At 37.0% G+C, this 17,860-nt stretch overlaps 1 protein-coding gene across 1 annotated transcript in view; it reads right to left on the reverse strand.

Annotated features, from left to right (window-relative positions):
• Positions 1-17,860, reverse strand: part of LOC6042730 (protein single-minded) — a 61,498-nt gene that overhangs the window by 12,859 nt on the left and 30,779 nt on the right. Inside the window, exons 2-3 of the mRNA XM_038248417.1 lie at positions 14,082-14,276; positions 9,979-10,487 (exon numbers count right to left, since the gene is read on the reverse strand). Coding sequence (XP_038104345.1) covers positions 9,979-10,487; positions 14,082-14,276 — 704 coding nt within the window. The remainder of the gene's footprint in view (positions 1-9,978; positions 10,488-14,081; positions 14,277-17,860) is intronic.

Raw genomic sequence — 17,860 nt, forward strand, 5'->3', positions numbered from 1 at the left:
AGCAACCGGCCATCGCAAAGTGTTGATTCATGTCGTCGTACTGTTGCTGGTGTTGCTGGATGAGCGCCGTGTTCGGGATGTACGTGGCGTTCAGGTGGGCCTCCCCGTCCGAGCTGCTGCAGCTGTTGGAACTGGCCGAAAACGGTCGCAGCACGTTCGCGTTCGAGCCGTCCCCTTGCGGGTCGTACGCCTGGTAGATCGGATCGTAGTACGAGTCCAGGAACTCGCCCTGGTTCGAGTCCATCAGGAAGCTGCCCTGGCTGCTGTACTGCTGGTCAAAGTCTTGCTGAGGTGGAACCACAACCGTCGAAGGCTGCTGCTGCTGCTGATGGTGATGGACCGTTCCGGTTCCGCCCTGGATCTGCATCTGGTGCAGACCGGAGCTGTCGTCGTCAAACTGGTGCAGCTGCAGATAGTTGCTCATTTCCTTCACCAGCAGTGGGTTGTGCGGCGGGAGAATCGGCTGCTGCTGCTGCTGCTGGTGCTGAGACTGAGAAGCGACCGAAGGTTGTTGTGGTTGCATTGGCATTGGGATCGCGTGCTGAGGCTGAGACTGCGGAGGTTGCTGTTGTTGCGGTTGTTGAGGTGGGGAGATCGGAGTCACGGAAGCGGCTACGCTTGCGGGTGTAGCGGCCGGTGTCTGGACCTCGGGTTTCGGGATCATCGGGCCTTGCACTTCGTTGAGAAGCAGATCGCGCGCTTCTTGGTCACTGTTGGCGGGGAAGGAAAAAGGGAAAATTATTAGTTTGATTTTCTAATTGGTTGAAGTTATTCACCGAGCGTCTCCATGATTTTTTGACAAAAGGGAAAATCGCAGGTTCTGAATATTTTGTATCGATAACACTGAAGTGTTCATAACATTTGATTAAGTTGTCAGACCTTCAATATGTTGGAAATCTTGGAAAGTTCTTTGTAATACGTTTCTAAAATACTCGTTTTCTTACAAAACCACCGGACTTATGCAATAACGTTTGAAGTACCTTACTGCACTTAATAAATTTCAATAGGAAGGCAAATAACAGATGGACAAAGTTCTAGACAATTGCTGATCAACCAGGTTTAATTACAAATTCGAGCTCGATCTGGGATGTTTGTTTACACTTCGAATTTTGCCAATTTACGTTATTTTGCTTGATTTTTTTTCAAATATCTAATTTATTAAAATGTGTGTGAGTGTTAAAGAATAGTACGGATATTAAAAACGCTCAAGAAAGGTCAAGGAAATTTCCTTAAGGGTCACGATAAGATTTTTCTTAAGCGGTTGGCAGCTGAAAAGGAACAAAAAGTCTTTTGATGAAAAAAAAACTGTTCGATTTGCTTATTTGAACGCGATTGAAAATGACAAGCTTTTAAATATTGTTTTAATCGATAAAATAATATTGAAAATCAAGAATTCGACGCCAACATTTCAAAAGCATCATGTAAACTGATTTTTGAGAAACGCATTTGAATGTTGAGCATCCATTTTAATTCCCATTTTAATATAAAAGCAAAATAAGATGTTCTAATGATAACAAACGATGGAAAACGTTGCTTTTATTGATACTTGATCATCCAAATTCAATAAAACATTATTTCCGTAATTTTATTTGAGAAAAACAAACATAACTTCTTTTGAAATCACCAACGTCTATATCACCCTGCTGTCATTGAGGGGGACGCTTTTTCTTCGCCGAATGTACATGGCGCTTTGTTCATGTTGCTTTTTTTTCGTCACGAGGTTCATGTAGTCTTTTGTTTGACAGGTTGACAGAGCTATATAAACAGGGACTGCTGATGGCAGAGATTTTGTTTATGTTACTTTTTGGTGGAGAGGTAGCTTATTAGGAGTTGTGGTTTGGTTGAGCGTTTTAGCAGAATGCATTACTGTGAATACAAAGAGACGAGTTGTTCCTTTTAATTCCGCTATATATTTTAATATCTTGACAGATACGTATTTCGTCTACTACTTGCAGACTTCATCAGTGTTCTGTTCTCGACTTTAGGAGTACTTTCAGAATATGCAATAACTCAGAAAGTGGCAAAATGTACATGATGCCTTTTGAAATGGGGGACAAAAAAACCAAATTACAAGCCATAGTTTCAACATTTGAATGGAAAAAGTGCAAAAACTTTAAATACAATTTGTACCAGCCTAATCAAGTAAAACAGAGAGAAAAGCCATAATTATAGTCACTTTATGTTATGACAATAAATAAATAAACAAATATTCAGTAATAAAAAAATACAAATATTTCAATGAATTACATTTTCATAAGTTGAAAATTTAAAAAATTAACGTAACAGAAATTCTAAAAAATCATAAATTTATTAACATAAAAATACTGAAATTGATAAACCTCAAATTCAGAAATTTAAAACCCTATGTTTTTTTTAATTCAAATATTCAAAAATTTACGAAATTAAAAAAAAAACTCTACAGTTTAAAAATAAAAAAAATATACAGTAGTTGTTCGGGCGTTGTTTGATTGGGCTGCTTTTTAACTGGGCGCTCGATAACTGGGCCGTAGCCCAGTTAAAAAGCAGACTAACGTCTAAAAATCAAAACAAACCAAAATAACCGAGGGGTTAATGGATGCAAAAATCATATTCAATAAATAGAAAAACTTTTTTCAAACTTTTGTTTAATTTCAAGTTACAACTAAAGAAATATGAAAAGTAAGCATTGTAAATAAATTTGAGTAACTTTTATTTTTATATTTCATCTGGAAAATATTATGCATCGGTGGTCCCCTCGTAATGTTTGGTTCAGCCCAGTTAACGAGCAACATTCGGTGACTGGGCTACGTTCTCAGCCCAGTTACCGAACAACTACTGTATTGATGAATTTTCATTAAAAAATCAATGTTTAAAGAATGGAACACTTCCATTCGAGCAGTTTTTGATTTTTTCTACAATGTATTTCTTATGAAGCGAACTGTCAAAAACTGCTCGACTGTGGGTGCTCCATTGGAAAAATTCGAAAATTTAGAAAAAACATCAAAATTCGAGAACTGAGAAAATTTAAAATTTATTTTTCTAAAAATTGTTGGAATCATAAATAAAAAAATAAAATACAGATCTTTTTTTAAATAAAAGTAAAAAATCTGTTAAATAATTAATTTAAATACAGTTCGAATTCGATTTTTCGAAGTTCTTGCCAACATTTAGCTCCGAATAATCGAATCACGAAATTTTTTATGTTATCAAAATTTGGGTCTCTGATCATGAATATGATATGACTCTAAAAAAACTTCAAAGTTATCGACAAAAATGACGGCATTTAAAAATAAAAAAAAATCCTAACAAAAAACACAAAAAAAATCCATAATTTTAGAGTTTTTTTTTATGGTTCTTAAAACATATGAAACACAATAGCTTTTGCACCTTTCAAAAGAAACTAACTAAATTTTAAAATTTAGAGATTTAAAAATCCAAAAATTAAAAAAAAAGTGAGTCAAAAAATCCAGAAATTTAAAAATTCAAGATTTTAGAAACTCAGAAAAAAAATGTAAAATAAAAAAAACCTTTTGAAACCAAGGGGCTGGAAACTCTAATATTACTTAAGAATACTGAGTATACTTACGATATTCCAGTATACTTATTAGTATACTAACCGAAAAGCAATAAACTGTCAGTATATTAAGATACTCTCAGTATATTGGTAAGTATACTGGCGATATGTGAAGGAAATAATAAGTATACTAACATATATTTTGATATACTGGTTAACATAATAATTATAGCTCTAAGAGTTTCCAGCCCCTTGTTTGAAACTCAAAAAATCAGGATTGAAAATTATAAATTTAAAAATTTATTTATTAGAAAAGTCTAAAATTTCTAAATTGAAGAATTAAAAATGTTGTAATTTTCAAATTTGGAAAGGATTTCGGAAAAACTATTACGAACTGTATTTTAATTTTTGGAATCCTCAGATTTTCGAGTTTTGATTAGTTTTTTTTAATTGTATGCAATTTTGATTTTTTTGATTTTTCAATTTAAAGATTTCTGAATTGTAGAATTTTAGAATTCAAGAATTTGGAAATTATAACATTTTTAATTCTTCAATTCTAAAATTCAACAGTTCAGAAATTTTAAAATTAAAAAATCCAAAAAAAATAAAAATTGCATTCAATTACAAAAAAAAAAAATCAAGACTCGAAAATCTAAGGATTCCAAAAAATTAAATGCAGTTCGTAATAGTTTTTTCAAAGTCCATTGCAAAACTCCACTTCTAATAATCGAATAACGATTTTTTTCCTCAAATATAAAAATTAACTATAAAAATGCTTCAAAGTTAAACCAAAGTAATCTCAAGATGGCGAAAAAAATGGCGGCACCGAAGAATTTGAAAAGAAGTTGATTTTTTATTTCTTTATGTTTTTTTTTCAATTGAAGAATTTAAGAATAAAAAATTAGAACACAAGTACATATTTTAGAGTTTTTAGATATACGTTTTGCCATACTGTGATCAAATTCGCTATACAAGTTATTTAGATAATTTGAAGACTTTGACAAACATCGGATAGTCAAACTTCGAATAGTCGAAATATCGGGACTGTGGATAAACGAGTCAGGACGATGCAGGAAGAATAAAGTTTAGAAAAATGATTGTTGTCGAGTAAATACAATCTAAATTGTAAAACTGAGCATTTCAGGCATTATGTTTCCCGGAGAAAACAAAAGTATTTCTTGTACTAATTTTGAGATATCGAGGAAAATATAAAATATTTCTTGAGAATTTCAATTTTTACAGAATCAATTGTAGTTGTTATTTCCGAACGCGAAGATAGCACAATCACGAAGAAAATTTCATTTCATGTTGAAACATTTTAGCTATAAAATGTACTGTAATTTTGCTTCAAAAAAAATCATGGAGACGCCAAAAATCTCTTCAAAGAAAGAAGCGCGAAACTTACCTCAGCACGTAGTTGACGCTGACGATGCAGTGGGGCCGGGAGGAGCGGGTATTGTGCACCACGGTCGCGTACGACTGCACCCACGTCCAGCCGCCACCCTTGGTCAGAAATCGGTAGTACTTGGTCGTCACCTGGCCCTTGAACATCACTGCGGGCAGCCACAATGGTGGTGGGAAGAGAGCGCGAGCGCATTGCATGGAGGAGAGGACAAGATAGAGAAGATGAAAATTAGTTTCGTAAAAGAGAGAGATAGAAAGAGAGGAAGAGGAGGGAAGAGAGAGAGAGAGTGTAATTTGATCCGCCCCCTTTATTTTGTCACACTTTTGCTTGGTGATGCTTCTGCGTGGCGTTTTATGGCAAACCATAAGAAATTTCTACTGTCAAAAATACTTCAAACATCAAATTTAACCTGACACTCTAAACAGAAATTACCAACATTGATGTAAAACTAACTTGCACCATACTTTTTTCAATGGGTTTGCTCACCACCCCTATGATTTTAGCCTATTTTAACTGTAATCGATCCCGACACTTACATATTTGGTGAGAATACCGCATCTGCAGGATATCCGCCGCGTGAATATACTGGTACAGTGTCTTCTCAATCAGATCCTGCGGCTCGTACCCAGTCAGCTGGGCCACCCTGACGAAAAAATGATAGGAAAAAAATCATTAGAGGGCATCACAAAGGGGCAAGTGCCGTACAAACAACACAACAACACAATATTCCGAGCAAATAAAACCGGAATTCGGAGAGTAAAAAAAGGTAGCACTTGGCAGCAAACAAGCTTTGACACGTCCCGCGGATTTGATACTGCCGGGCAAATACATAGAGCAGTGGGGAAGAGGCGGAAGGATGCCGTCTGGGCCCCGATGGGTTGGGTTCATTGATGGACCGGCGACGGTGACCTGAGCCGGGATTGTGGAGATCTAAGTTTGGATTTCGGGTGGATGATTTGTTGTTTACTTTTTTGCATTACCATCCCCCTTGGATTTGGTATTGAATTACGCGTATCGTCGCAGTTTGATTGAATTTTGAGATAAATCAAATTTCTCGACTCGTTTTCTCGGATTTATTTACTATTAAATTTTGTTTATTTACCGAACCCAGTTTAGAGTACAAAACTACACATCGAATCACGCACGACCTTTTATAAATGAATCTTGGCGAGTGGATTTGACAGTTAGCGTAAAAAACAACAAAGTAATGAAAGACGCGTGCTACGATTGCGGACAACGGAACCGGAGCGACGGACTTTTGGACAGCGGACCGGAAATCAACGGAATGATCAATGATCACAGTCGATAATTAAACTTACTTCGCATCGAGGAAGATCAGCTTCAGGTCCATGCTGGCCCGGAACATAAACATGTTCTGGTGCAGCTTGATTTCGGTGATGGCCGACGGGGGCAGCGAGTGGCCGACCGCCACCAGGCCCAGGTTCTGGATGCAGCTGTGGCCGTCGCCGTACGTCGAATCACCCGGGTAGATGCGCGCCTTCGTATAACCGGAACAGTGGATTACCTGCAGAGAATAGAAGTGTAAAGAAAGAAATGAGACCACTTCAGCGGATCATTTGAATACGAAAGGGTTCAGCGCAGCGCAAGAATTGCCGTGCCCGTGCATACTAATTCGAACCGTATGATTTCGGTTGATTACCCAGACAAGATATGATTTAAAAGTTAATCAAGAAGTGGAATATGTGAACACCTCCTCCTCTTTTTTTTTTTTTGTTGAAGAAGTGTTGCATATCTGGCGTTTGATCTTGGCGTGAGCGTTTCGTCGCGGCCTAATGAGCTCAGATTGAATAATTGACTAATTGCACAAGTGGTGTGTTGTGCTGCCCGGAATTTTCTAAAAACAAACTCCTCCAAAGGGGTTCACCCCCTTTCGTACTCGACAAACCCCGGCACATGATCTCGCGCGCGCTTTGTTTTGTTATCCGAGTCGGGATGAAACATAAAACCACGACATCCAGCCGTCGCCACAGTCGTCGTCGTCGGATATTGGCTCGATATACTTTGTATGCTCCATTTACGAACCGGAGTGGGCTCTGCTCTCCCTCTTGAAAATGTTTTGGCTGGCGAGGCACGTATAATTGCTTGTTTTCATATTTTTGTTAAACTTCGAGTCTCATTTGTGTCCAAAACAGAGGCCGGACTTGAACAGATTCTCTCTAACGTGCAGTTGAAGTTTCGCGGGAAAACTGCGCTGCTCCAAGAAGTGCAACACAACAATGAAAGTTAATCCGAAAACCTCAAATCAAAATCTTTCAACTTACTGAAATATACCGATATTGCAGCTTACCTTGTAGCCGGAAGTGGTTAGTCCGGCATTCCGCTTCGCCAGCACGCACTTCATCCGCAGGAAGAACGTTCGCTCGATCTCTATCGTCTGGGATTGCTGGTGCTGCCCAAAGTGGTGGTGGTGATGATGATGATGGTGATGGAGCTGAAACAATAAGATAAGCAATCCTATTTATCAATGTTTTCTTAATTATAGCTATCTAACTTTTAAAACATAAAAAAAATATTTGAAAGCTGCTTCATTATGGCTCCATACCATTCCGTATGTAGTTAACTCGTATTTTTGTTTTGCTAAAAAAACTTGATTCTATCAATGTCATCCCAGCTATCAATCTCACCCCGGTTTACGGTACTTAAGTGTTTATCAATGCGAGTCTGAACCGCAGTAGTTTGCAGAAATTTGTTTAAAACTAACAAATTCTGTATTAGTTTTCCTAATAATAAAAGAATTCTTACTTTAATTAAAAAAAAATATTTATTTTCGTTGAATAATTTCTGCGGATAGCTTGACGACGTAGGCCTGGCCATTGCCAAGATTCATGTTGGGAGTAAACACGAGGGCTTTTGAAATATTGACCAATTCAATTTAAAAAATCAACAAATTGAAGCAAATCGATGATTACTTTTCAAAATAGTCTAGAACGCTTTTCGAAAAGTTAGCTTCGAAAAAATGGTTAGCACAAAAAGCGGAATTTATATGAAGATATTTTAGAAAGGGGATTTTTTTTATTTTCACCGGATTCTTTCGGTAGGGTTGTTTAGCATAACTTGATTGAAAAAACGCATTTAGTTACATTTGACATTCATAAAAAAATACTAAATTTGCGAACCGAAGTATACTATTCATGCACAACAAATGTCTCTATGCGGTGGCTTAGTTCGATCGATAACAAGTGATGGAGTGATTTTTTTATTCGGAAAAGGGCAAAACGAATAAAAACAATAATAAAATAAATGGCTTTTGCAGATTTTTAGCTGGAACACAGCCGTCATGATTTTTGTTTTTTTTTTGAATAAAATGATTTTCAAAAAAAAAAGAATCTGAAAAAGAGTCATGCTCGGGCTTTGACATTTGCAGTGCTGCAAGTTATTTTGACAAATGTGAATGCGTATTTTAAAATGGCTTTTCGCTTAGGAATACAGATTCTCTAGCTCGAATAACTTTGTAACTGCATTTGAATTGGCGAATCCACTATTTGTTTTCAAAAAGTAAGCTGTCAAGTATTTTTTTATCATTATTCTTCATTTTTAGATTAGTTTCTACTTACGTCTGATTGTTTGTAGAGTGTGTGTGTTTTTTAAACCAATGTATTTTTTTTTTGTTTTTTTAAATGTTTTGCTATAGAATACAAGTCATGAGAAAGTGAAAATACAGATCGGATTCGTTAATTCGGATGGAACTTCCTTCGAATCTATATGATGCGAGCTGTCAGTTATGGCCAAGGTGGAAAATCATGGTATGCATGATATAATGCAATATAATCATAAATATAGTTAAAAAATATTCCAATATTCTAACATACAAAGTATCCTAATTAGCAGAACAAATTCATTTATTACTTATTTTTCCTCGATCTGCTTTTCGCATAGTTGAACGTTATTTGACACATTTACAACTGATTTCAACGTGAAAAAAACGCATTTTACGTTGAACCGCTCATCACAAAACTGAAAAAAACCCAGTATCTCGTCCAATTTTTTCACCAAAGACTAAATAACATCACAAAAACTCACAAAACAACGTTTTTGAAACAATTTCCTTGTTCAAGTTATAAACATTATCCCGAACAGCGCGAAGCTGCTTTAAATTGTAAACTTCATCATCCCGGTACGAGATAAACACAAAACTTGACATACATAAAACTAATAGCTCACACCTGGCAGAAATTAATAACTAATCAAAACCTTAAACATAAAAAAACGAGCTCGGAAATCGACGAACAAAGGGATCGAAATGTAAACATTGGTTTGACAACTTAGTTTTGACGTTTGACTGCTTTGTAATTCGAATACGTTCAAAATAGCAAGCATTCAAATTAACGAATCCGCTCTGTATTGACAACTGGAAGAGATTTTCAGAACAAATTTGGAGCAAGGGCGCATAAGCATTATGACAGCTGCAACTGTTTCGCCAATTTTCAGGCTTCAGGCTTCGGTAGATGGAGCAATATCGAGATCGAGAAGGTCGACAAGCAGAGAGTCGACTGTAATTGATAAATTGACAAACAATATGAAAATAATTTTATTATTTTTTCTCAAATTACAAAAAGTTTACCCTTTTTGTTGTTTCGCATTGTTTCCTCTTAGCTCAAGAGCAAAAGGAAAATAAATAAATGTTGATTTTTGTTTTAATTAGTTTCCATAGTTTTGATAAAAAAATGTTACGGACGTATTAGATTATCACAAACAAACTCGCAAACAAACAAACTTTTTGACAGTTTGGCAGTTTGCTTTGTTTGCTTGCCTGCATATGTTTGCAGAAACGTCATCATGCATACATTTTGCTTTGTTTGCCACAAAAAAGTGCGAGTTTGTTTGTTTGTTTGCCATAGTCTAATTGCTCCTTTAGAAGTTGAACTAAATTAATTAACTGAATCCTTTTCAATTAAATTGAACATTTTTCTAATGACTTTAAAATCAAGAGTTGAGAAGGTAGTTGAATTGCCAAATGTAATGTTCAAACTTTTCTCACCTGATGCGGATGACCGTGGTGCTGCGGTGGCGGATGCTGATGCGGGTTGTGATGGTTGGAAGGCGCTGAAGGTGGTGGAACCACATTGGGAATGTGCGACGACGAGGAGGACGACAACGGCGGGCTCATTCCCGGCGGAACCTGCGGCGGTGGTCCCAGGTGCGGCTGCAGCCCCGCTCCCGGCGAGAGTGAGGAGGCGGGACAGCTGCTGGTGCTCTGCGGGGGTGACTCCGACGGGGGTCCTTGGCTAATGAGCGGCGACGGCGAGTTTCCCATGGCCGGTGGAATCGGGGGTGGAGGTGGAGGTGGGGTTGAGGGGCCAAACATGTTCGGGTGAAGCGACAGCACCGAGGTCATTTCGTCCTGGTCGTAGTTGTGGATGTACTCGTAGATGGAGTTGCCGGTCAGTTCGACCTGGCTGAGTCCGAGATGCACGGAGGCGGTCTCGGAGATGTACATGATCTTGCCGTCGGGGGCCACCACGAAGATGAACCCGTCCAGGGTTTGGAGCAGATGCGAGCCGAGCTCCTTGATGGCCAGGTCGCGCGGGTTGCTCGGGATGTGCTGCGAGCCCCAGGCGTCCCCAAGTCCTGGAAAGAGGAAGAAGAAAAGGAAGAATAATAATTAGAAAAGAAAACAACCGCTCGACGCCCTCAAGAGGCATTTCAGCGTCGTCGTCGTCGTCATTAAATGTACACCCGACGCTCGGTGATCCACTTGAAAATGTGTTTTTATTTGTCAGCATAATTTTTATCACTTTGTTCGCCTATTATTTCCCCCTTTTGTGATTTCTGGGCCGGCTTGGCTGAAGAGAGTGATTCTCTGTGAGTTCACAATTTGACTGCAAATTTAGCTCCGTTGATTTGAAAATAACTGTTGCTAAATTTATGGGGTTCAGTTCCTTCACCAACATTTTATTATATGTAGGGGTAAGACATGTATTCCGATATTACATAAAATATTTTGGGTACTTTGACGCTTGAATAAAGTTTTGAAATGTGTTTTCAAGCAAAAACTTCATTGAAAAGAAGCGAAAGGTTTCGCTAAATAACTTGTTATTTTATATCCTTGAAACAATATTATTGATCAAACTTTGTCGGGTTTAGTGAAATATATAATTAAATGCGATTTTCTGAAGAAATCCTATGAAGTAACAGCAGCAGGACACCCTATTAGCGAGCTCAGCAGGAAGTGACGAGGCGTGGGACATCCGACAAGTCCCCTCTAGAATAACAAGAAGCATACGTTTCGTGTTGATGGAAGCTCACAAAGAGTGGAGGGTGGCTTTCCCGGTTGGGTTGGGCTGGCCCTTGAGGCATTTTTCCGCCTGGTGGTTATATTGATGTAATTGTCAGTCTTTGAGTGGCGGCGTCGGAGAGGTCGATACAAGGACTTTCCGGTTGACTGATGCTGCCTCAGCAGCAGGGTTCTGGCTGGTGGTCATGGCCGGAAGGGTTTGTGGGCGGCATGATAGCCTCAAAGTAATGAGGAAACAATTTAAAGTGACTCTGCTGGTGGGGAAACTCGTTGAGACTTTTCAAGGAAGAAAATCTTAAATTTATGTTCAGTATCAAACAATTGTACTTTTCTTCAAATAGTATTTTTAAGAATATTTTTTAAAGATTAAAATGAAATTTTAAAAGATAAAGGTAAGAAAAAGATAAATAAACATTTAAAAATGGTTAATTTTTGGAAAGAAAACACTGAAAAAACACTTTTTGTTTATCTGGCATGGTTTAAAATTTACCAAGAAAGTCAACAAAAATGGAGCTGGATGGTGAGACGAAGTGAGGGGGGAATTGTTTTGGCATTGCCAAGGCATTGCAACAACTGACAGTTGTCAAAAAAGTGAAACCCCGTGCTCGTTGAATCGTTGAGTAGTAGTAGCAAGTAGTTTTTGACGTTCGCAATTCGCAATTCGCAATTTTCAGTGTAGAACGGGCCTTGACCGATCTTATGCACCAGGTTCCCGACGAACACGCACTGCCCTTACACCTACATCTCACCCTTGCTCTGAGTCAGTACGAGCAACACGCTAGAACACGCTTTGAGTGTTCGTGCCACACACACCTTCCTTTCCGGTTACGCATTTTAACTCGGCCGGGGGTGGTACATTACGTAGGGTTTGATGTAAGTATAAGCGCCTAACCATTTATAGTGTGCCTATTAACTTTCATTAAAGCAAAAACTGTTTTATTTTTAGTTTGAATTTAAAAACTAATTGTTATTTACTGTGTATTGCTTTCTCCTGAAATCTTCCCTATTGTTGAGTCGTGTTTATCTGTCGCTATTTCTTCTGTCGCGGTGTTTTGTTACAATTTTCTGGACCTAAGCATTTTATAAAAGTTTTTCAAAAGTACAATAGTAATATTTGTGTTAATCCTTTAATCATTCCATAAATTGAGTCAGGGCTCGAACCTCACTTGCTTAAGAAAAGGTGAAGTTTCAAAACAATGGACAGTGAAAGAAATATACTATGTAAAGAATCAATAGTAAAAGAAAGATAGTAATTTATGAAGAAGATAAAGAAATTAACAATAGTTAATAAATAGAAGTAACAAACATGCTTAGATTGTATTGAGGGCAATTTACAGGAAGATGAGAAATAGAAATAGATAAATAAAAAAGGCACATGATAAACAAAATTTACATTGCTGCCAAATTAAGGGAAAGCAGACAGTTTGTTGCATCAATTGGTAAAATAGAGTGGAAAAGCGTTGAGAAATAAGAGAATCAAATAAGTAAAATCGAAATCAAATGGAGGATAGTAAACAGAAGCCGTTTAAGAAAATCAGTGAAACAAAATAAACAGATGATAGATGGTAGCTGGAAATGGAAAGGAGAGAGGAAACCCCGTTCTGCAACGTTCAGGTACATCCACAGCAGTTGACTCAACATACTGCGAATCAAAACAATACCGTCTACAATCACAAATTACTTCCCTTTCCCACATTGACGCGCCCCTTTCTTCTAGCCGTCTCGACTCTGACCCTCGATGGTCAAAGGTTTACGATCCGTTTCCACAGGCCACCAGCTAGGTCATCATGAAACCAAGCCAACGTGGAGGTAAGAAAATAGGACACTTGCAAGGAACCAGAGCTATACTGTCCTGATCAAGAAAGATCTAACAGGACTACGGGCGTAGTCAGTGACGCTCCTTCCAGTTTTTGACGTTTGAGAAAAAAAGGAAAATCCGGATTTTTTAAAAATGGTTTAAGTCGAGTTTTAAGTGGCAATCCTATTGAGTTATGCTATAAATAGCTTAAATCGAGCTCAAATTACAGATTTTATTACACATAGTGATAAAAGCAAATAAATACCGTGTATATAATATAATTTAAAACAGATTTAAACTTGAATGTTCCTTTTTCAAACGATCCTATTTATATTCATAACTCAAGCAATCAGATTCTTATCAGCCCGACAACATTCCTTTCACTCTCTAATGGAATTTCAGGTTCAAGCCTCACCTGCACCTTGTACAAACTCAATAAAGTGAGCACGGATGACAGCATCACACCTCTAAAAAATGGCCACTTTGGCCGCATCACGTTCGTTTCTCTCGCTGTCACCCAGATTGAAAAGAAATTATCATAAAAATCCCGCGCGCGATATGATCGCATTCCAATTTATGGTTATAATTTTTTGTGGCCCAGATTAAAAAAAAAAAGAAGGACGACGACGAGCTGAGCAATCAGCAATCTCCGGGGAAAAAGTGAAGGAAGGAAACGATGTTGATTATGATGATGATTTTTTTTTCGGTTATCATCAATTTGTCCACCCCCTCGCACCTTAAAACTCGATTATGCTCGATGAACAAACTCGCGTGGAGAGTTATTTGCATACGGGGGCACTCGATCTCCGCTGGAGTGGTTACTCGGTTCACTCCAGCAGAGGTCTCCGTGGAGGAGAGGAGAGGAAAAAATGGTAAACAGGTCCAACGTGGAAAACAAAAAGTGCAATCATTATCAGTGTTATTTTTGTCTCTCATTAAATTTTCGAGTGCAATATTGTTTGAATTGCAAATTTCGTGATGCAAAAATTTAATTTCAATTTCTCGTTTGTGACGAAAATATGAATGTTAAAGTAAAGCATTGCGATAGCAGCGCCGTAGGTGGCTAAACGTGCAACTACATTTTGACATTTGAAACACTGAAAATGATTGCCACGTCATAATAACCTACCTTCGGGGAACACCTGGCGCATCTTCAGGTACGACGTGGTTAGCCGGATGATGGACGCCTTGTCCAGCTGGGACGTGATGGCACTCGGCAGCGGCAGCAGCTTGGCCAGCTCGAGGAACTCGGCGTTTTCCTTTTCGCGCCGCGACCGAGCCGCGTTTTTGCTCTTCTCCTTCATGGCGCAGCGGGTGGCGAGACCTGGAAGGGGGAGAAAAGCAGTCAAGAGTTAAAGCAAAAACTATTGAACAGAAGTTGGAAGTTCAGAGAAAAGGGAGGCGATTAGCGTAGTGATAATTACACTAATGTCTACACACATTACGAGCGGAGTTTGTGAGGTTCCCACTGATGGACAAGCGCAAATTAATTGGAATGGCTAATAGAGGGCGCGTTGATCCGGATTTATGATAATGCAATTTATTTACTTGCCAAACTATCGTTCTATCGTCTGCGAGTACGCCAAAGTTGAACAAAACAAGCTGTATCGATGTTTTGGAGGCGATAAAACTAATGAAACAGCAGGACATGTTGTGCCTAATTATGATGGTAAATGGAATAGGGTAGAGGACCCAAAAATCGCCCACTTTATAGTGGCAATCTAGGAAATTTGATGAGAATTTGATGACAATTTATGGTTTTTGGTTCTATTTGTTGTAGAACGTTGATAAACTGTTTGATTTTAAGTTTCCACAAGGTTTTTATCATTTACATGTTCATTTTTGATAAAATTTTGCGTTTTAATAAAGTGCTCTGAAGAGCCTATTTTCGCCCCCCTAAATCCAATTTTCGTCCACCCTTGGAACCAGTTTTCGCCCACGTTAAAAATCAAGTAATCAAATGAAATTATGAAACAAAGCTAAGCAAATATGGTCTCCTATTGATACACAACATGTTTCCGAAGCTCAATTTCATTGATGTGCACATATTTTAAAATTTGACAATTGTCGTAAAATAAATTGAAGTTCAAAAAACCCTATAGGAGTTTCCTTTACAGATATCCTACATATTTTGAGATTCTCTGTATATTATAACTTAAACCAAAACATGTTCTCACTCTCACTAAAAAATATGACTGAATCAAAATTTGTGATAGAACTCATGTGTCCCTGTTCACCCAAGATAAGGGTACACAGTTACAATTAGCTCCATGTTGTTGTTGATTTTGTTAAAGGAGCTTTAACCCTATGGGTCATTTGTTCCCGAATTGACTCAATATAAAACATCGAGTACCTCTTAATAAAAATATTAAAGCACATGTGTAACTACTGCTCCATCCTCTGCTTAATTTGTTCTCCTATGTACCAGTAAACTTTTACAATATTTGAACCAAAACCCCTTATGAATGAAAGTAATTAAAATGATTATTTAACCTTTAAAAATAATCTAGAATATTCCAAATATATTTTTAAGCACATTTCGTTGCGATTAGTAAAGTTTTTATGGTAAACGAAAACTGGTTCTAGATAAAATCTTAAAATACAATACTAGATTTCGCCCTGGTGGAAAATTGGATCGAATGTTTTTTCGTGACCCCAGAAATCGCCCACTTTATTTTATTGAAATAACCGTTGGTAAACGTTTAAAACAGGTAAATCACTAGGTTTTCATGAAATTCAAACATACAGTGAACTAATGAATTATTCATTCACATTATTTTCGGACAAAATGAGTTTTTTCCCCTCATTAACATTATTACCCGCTGTAGTCTAAATTGACAAAAATATGGCGGCTGCAGTAAGGCTTTTTTTGAAAAGCCTATAAAAACTTAATAATCAATAGAAATTCATTAGGAAAGTATCATTTTGTACTAGAAATGAATGAATATGTAAACCTGCATAATAAATTCAACCAAAAACGGCATGAGTTTGCTAAATACAGATTAAATCCAGTAGGTGGGCGAAAACTGGGTCCTCTACCCTAACAACTCATAGTAAAAAGCTTTGTTAATGAAACAATAACTTGTAGGATTTGACTTAATGGATGAACATGAAGTCATTGTGATCGAAATTGCGTTGATTTGAAACGAAATTTACAAGATAAAATAAAAAAGCTAAGTTTATAATCCTAAAACAAGTTCTTGTCGCGCGTTAATTAAAAAAACTGTAGAACTCGTCTGATGTCTTGACATATCATAGTTAGTCCTTGTTTGCGAAATTGTGTGTAGTGAGACGTATTCGTGATTATTTTACACTTTTGGGGGTTGCAAAAAGCAAACATAAAACAAAATTCCAAATTTTGATAAAAATCAGGCTAAACGTATATTGAAAATGTTAAATAAATAAATCATTGCAGTCTGTCAGAAATTTGCAAAATATCAATAAATTTGTGAGATTTTTTTTTTGCTAAATTACACGTCTTTTTCCGATCTGTGGTCCATAACTTCAAAATTCAAAAAAAAATAAATAATAAGCCTTTATTTGATTAGAAATGCATAAATAATTGTATGTGTGACAAAAGGTCGAAAGGCATAAGGTCGAACGAACTAAAGGTCGAAAGTGGACAAAAGGTCAAATGGACAAAACGTCGAAAGGACAGAAGGTCGAATGTGAATAAATGAGACTAATATTAACAGCCTAGGAAACATAAGGAAAATTTTCTTGTGTTATTTTTTCAATTTCTAGAATCTTTTTATAAAGACACAGTGCTGGTTCCGTAACTGGGTGTTGTTTCACTGGGCGCTCGATAACTGGACTGTATCCCAGTTAAAATGCAGTCAAACGTCAAAAACAATAATAAAGCCAAATGACCGAGGGGTCAGCGGATGCAAGAATCATTTTCAACAATTATAAAATCATATTTTAATTTTTTTTATTTTTATGTCACAACAAAAGAAAATGTGAAGGGTAAGCTCTCGAAATATTTATGAGTGTCTTTAATTGTGATCCTTTCATTAATAATAACTTTGCATTCACAATCCCCTTGTCTTTTTCGGTCAGCCTTAGTTAGAGAAAAGCATTCGGTTACATAAAAATTTGAAATAAAATTTCAATTGCTACAGTAGTGAAAATCGGTAAACCCATACACATCTTCAAACAATTTTGGTACGTAAATATTCGAAAATCTGTTACTTTTGAAGGATTTTTTTAATTTTTTGGTGTCTTCGGCAAAGTTGTAGGTATTGATGAGGACCATTAAAAAAATTGGTACGCGTAGAAATGCAGATTTTTTTATCAACTTTTTTTTACAAAAAAATCAATTTTCCAAAATTTAATTTAATTAAATTTAATTTAAACTTTAAATTTTTTGAAATTTTTGATATGTTTTTGGCAAAACAGAGGGGTAACTTCAGAGTCATAGAGAAGTATAGACACAAATTTTGCCGCCAAGTTACGGTTTAAAAAAATATGTTTTTTGAAAAAAAAAATGCTAATTTGTTTTGCAAAACATTTCAAATGGACGTTATATTGAATGTTTTGGCTTCGGTACAGCTACCAATTGTATCATAAATTATGATAATACATCATTGAATAAGAACTACAATCGAAATCAGGTCAAAAATTCATCACCCCATACAAATCTAACACAAAAGTTAGCAAATAACAATAATTCTTTTATGGCTATTGCGACCGTAAGGAATACCACAAAATTAGGGGGTATAAATCGACCCTCTCAGTTCCGTTCTAACTGATTTGCTACCAATCCTCCTCAATCACATCCCACAACTGCAGAATTGCAGCCTAATACGGCTTAACGCAATTTACCCAAGATGTTCTGGTTGCAATCTGTCAGCGGTTTCCGTAGCACCTTCATTTTTCACTGGTTGATTATTCTATATCACTAAATCA

The sequence above is a fragment of the Culex quinquefasciatus genome, chromosome 1 (assembly GCF_015732765.1).
Source record: "Culex quinquefasciatus strain JHB chromosome 1, VPISU_Cqui_1.0_pri_paternal, whole genome shotgun sequence".
Classification (NCBI taxonomy): domain Eukaryota; kingdom Metazoa; phylum Arthropoda; class Insecta; order Diptera; family Culicidae; genus Culex; species Culex quinquefasciatus.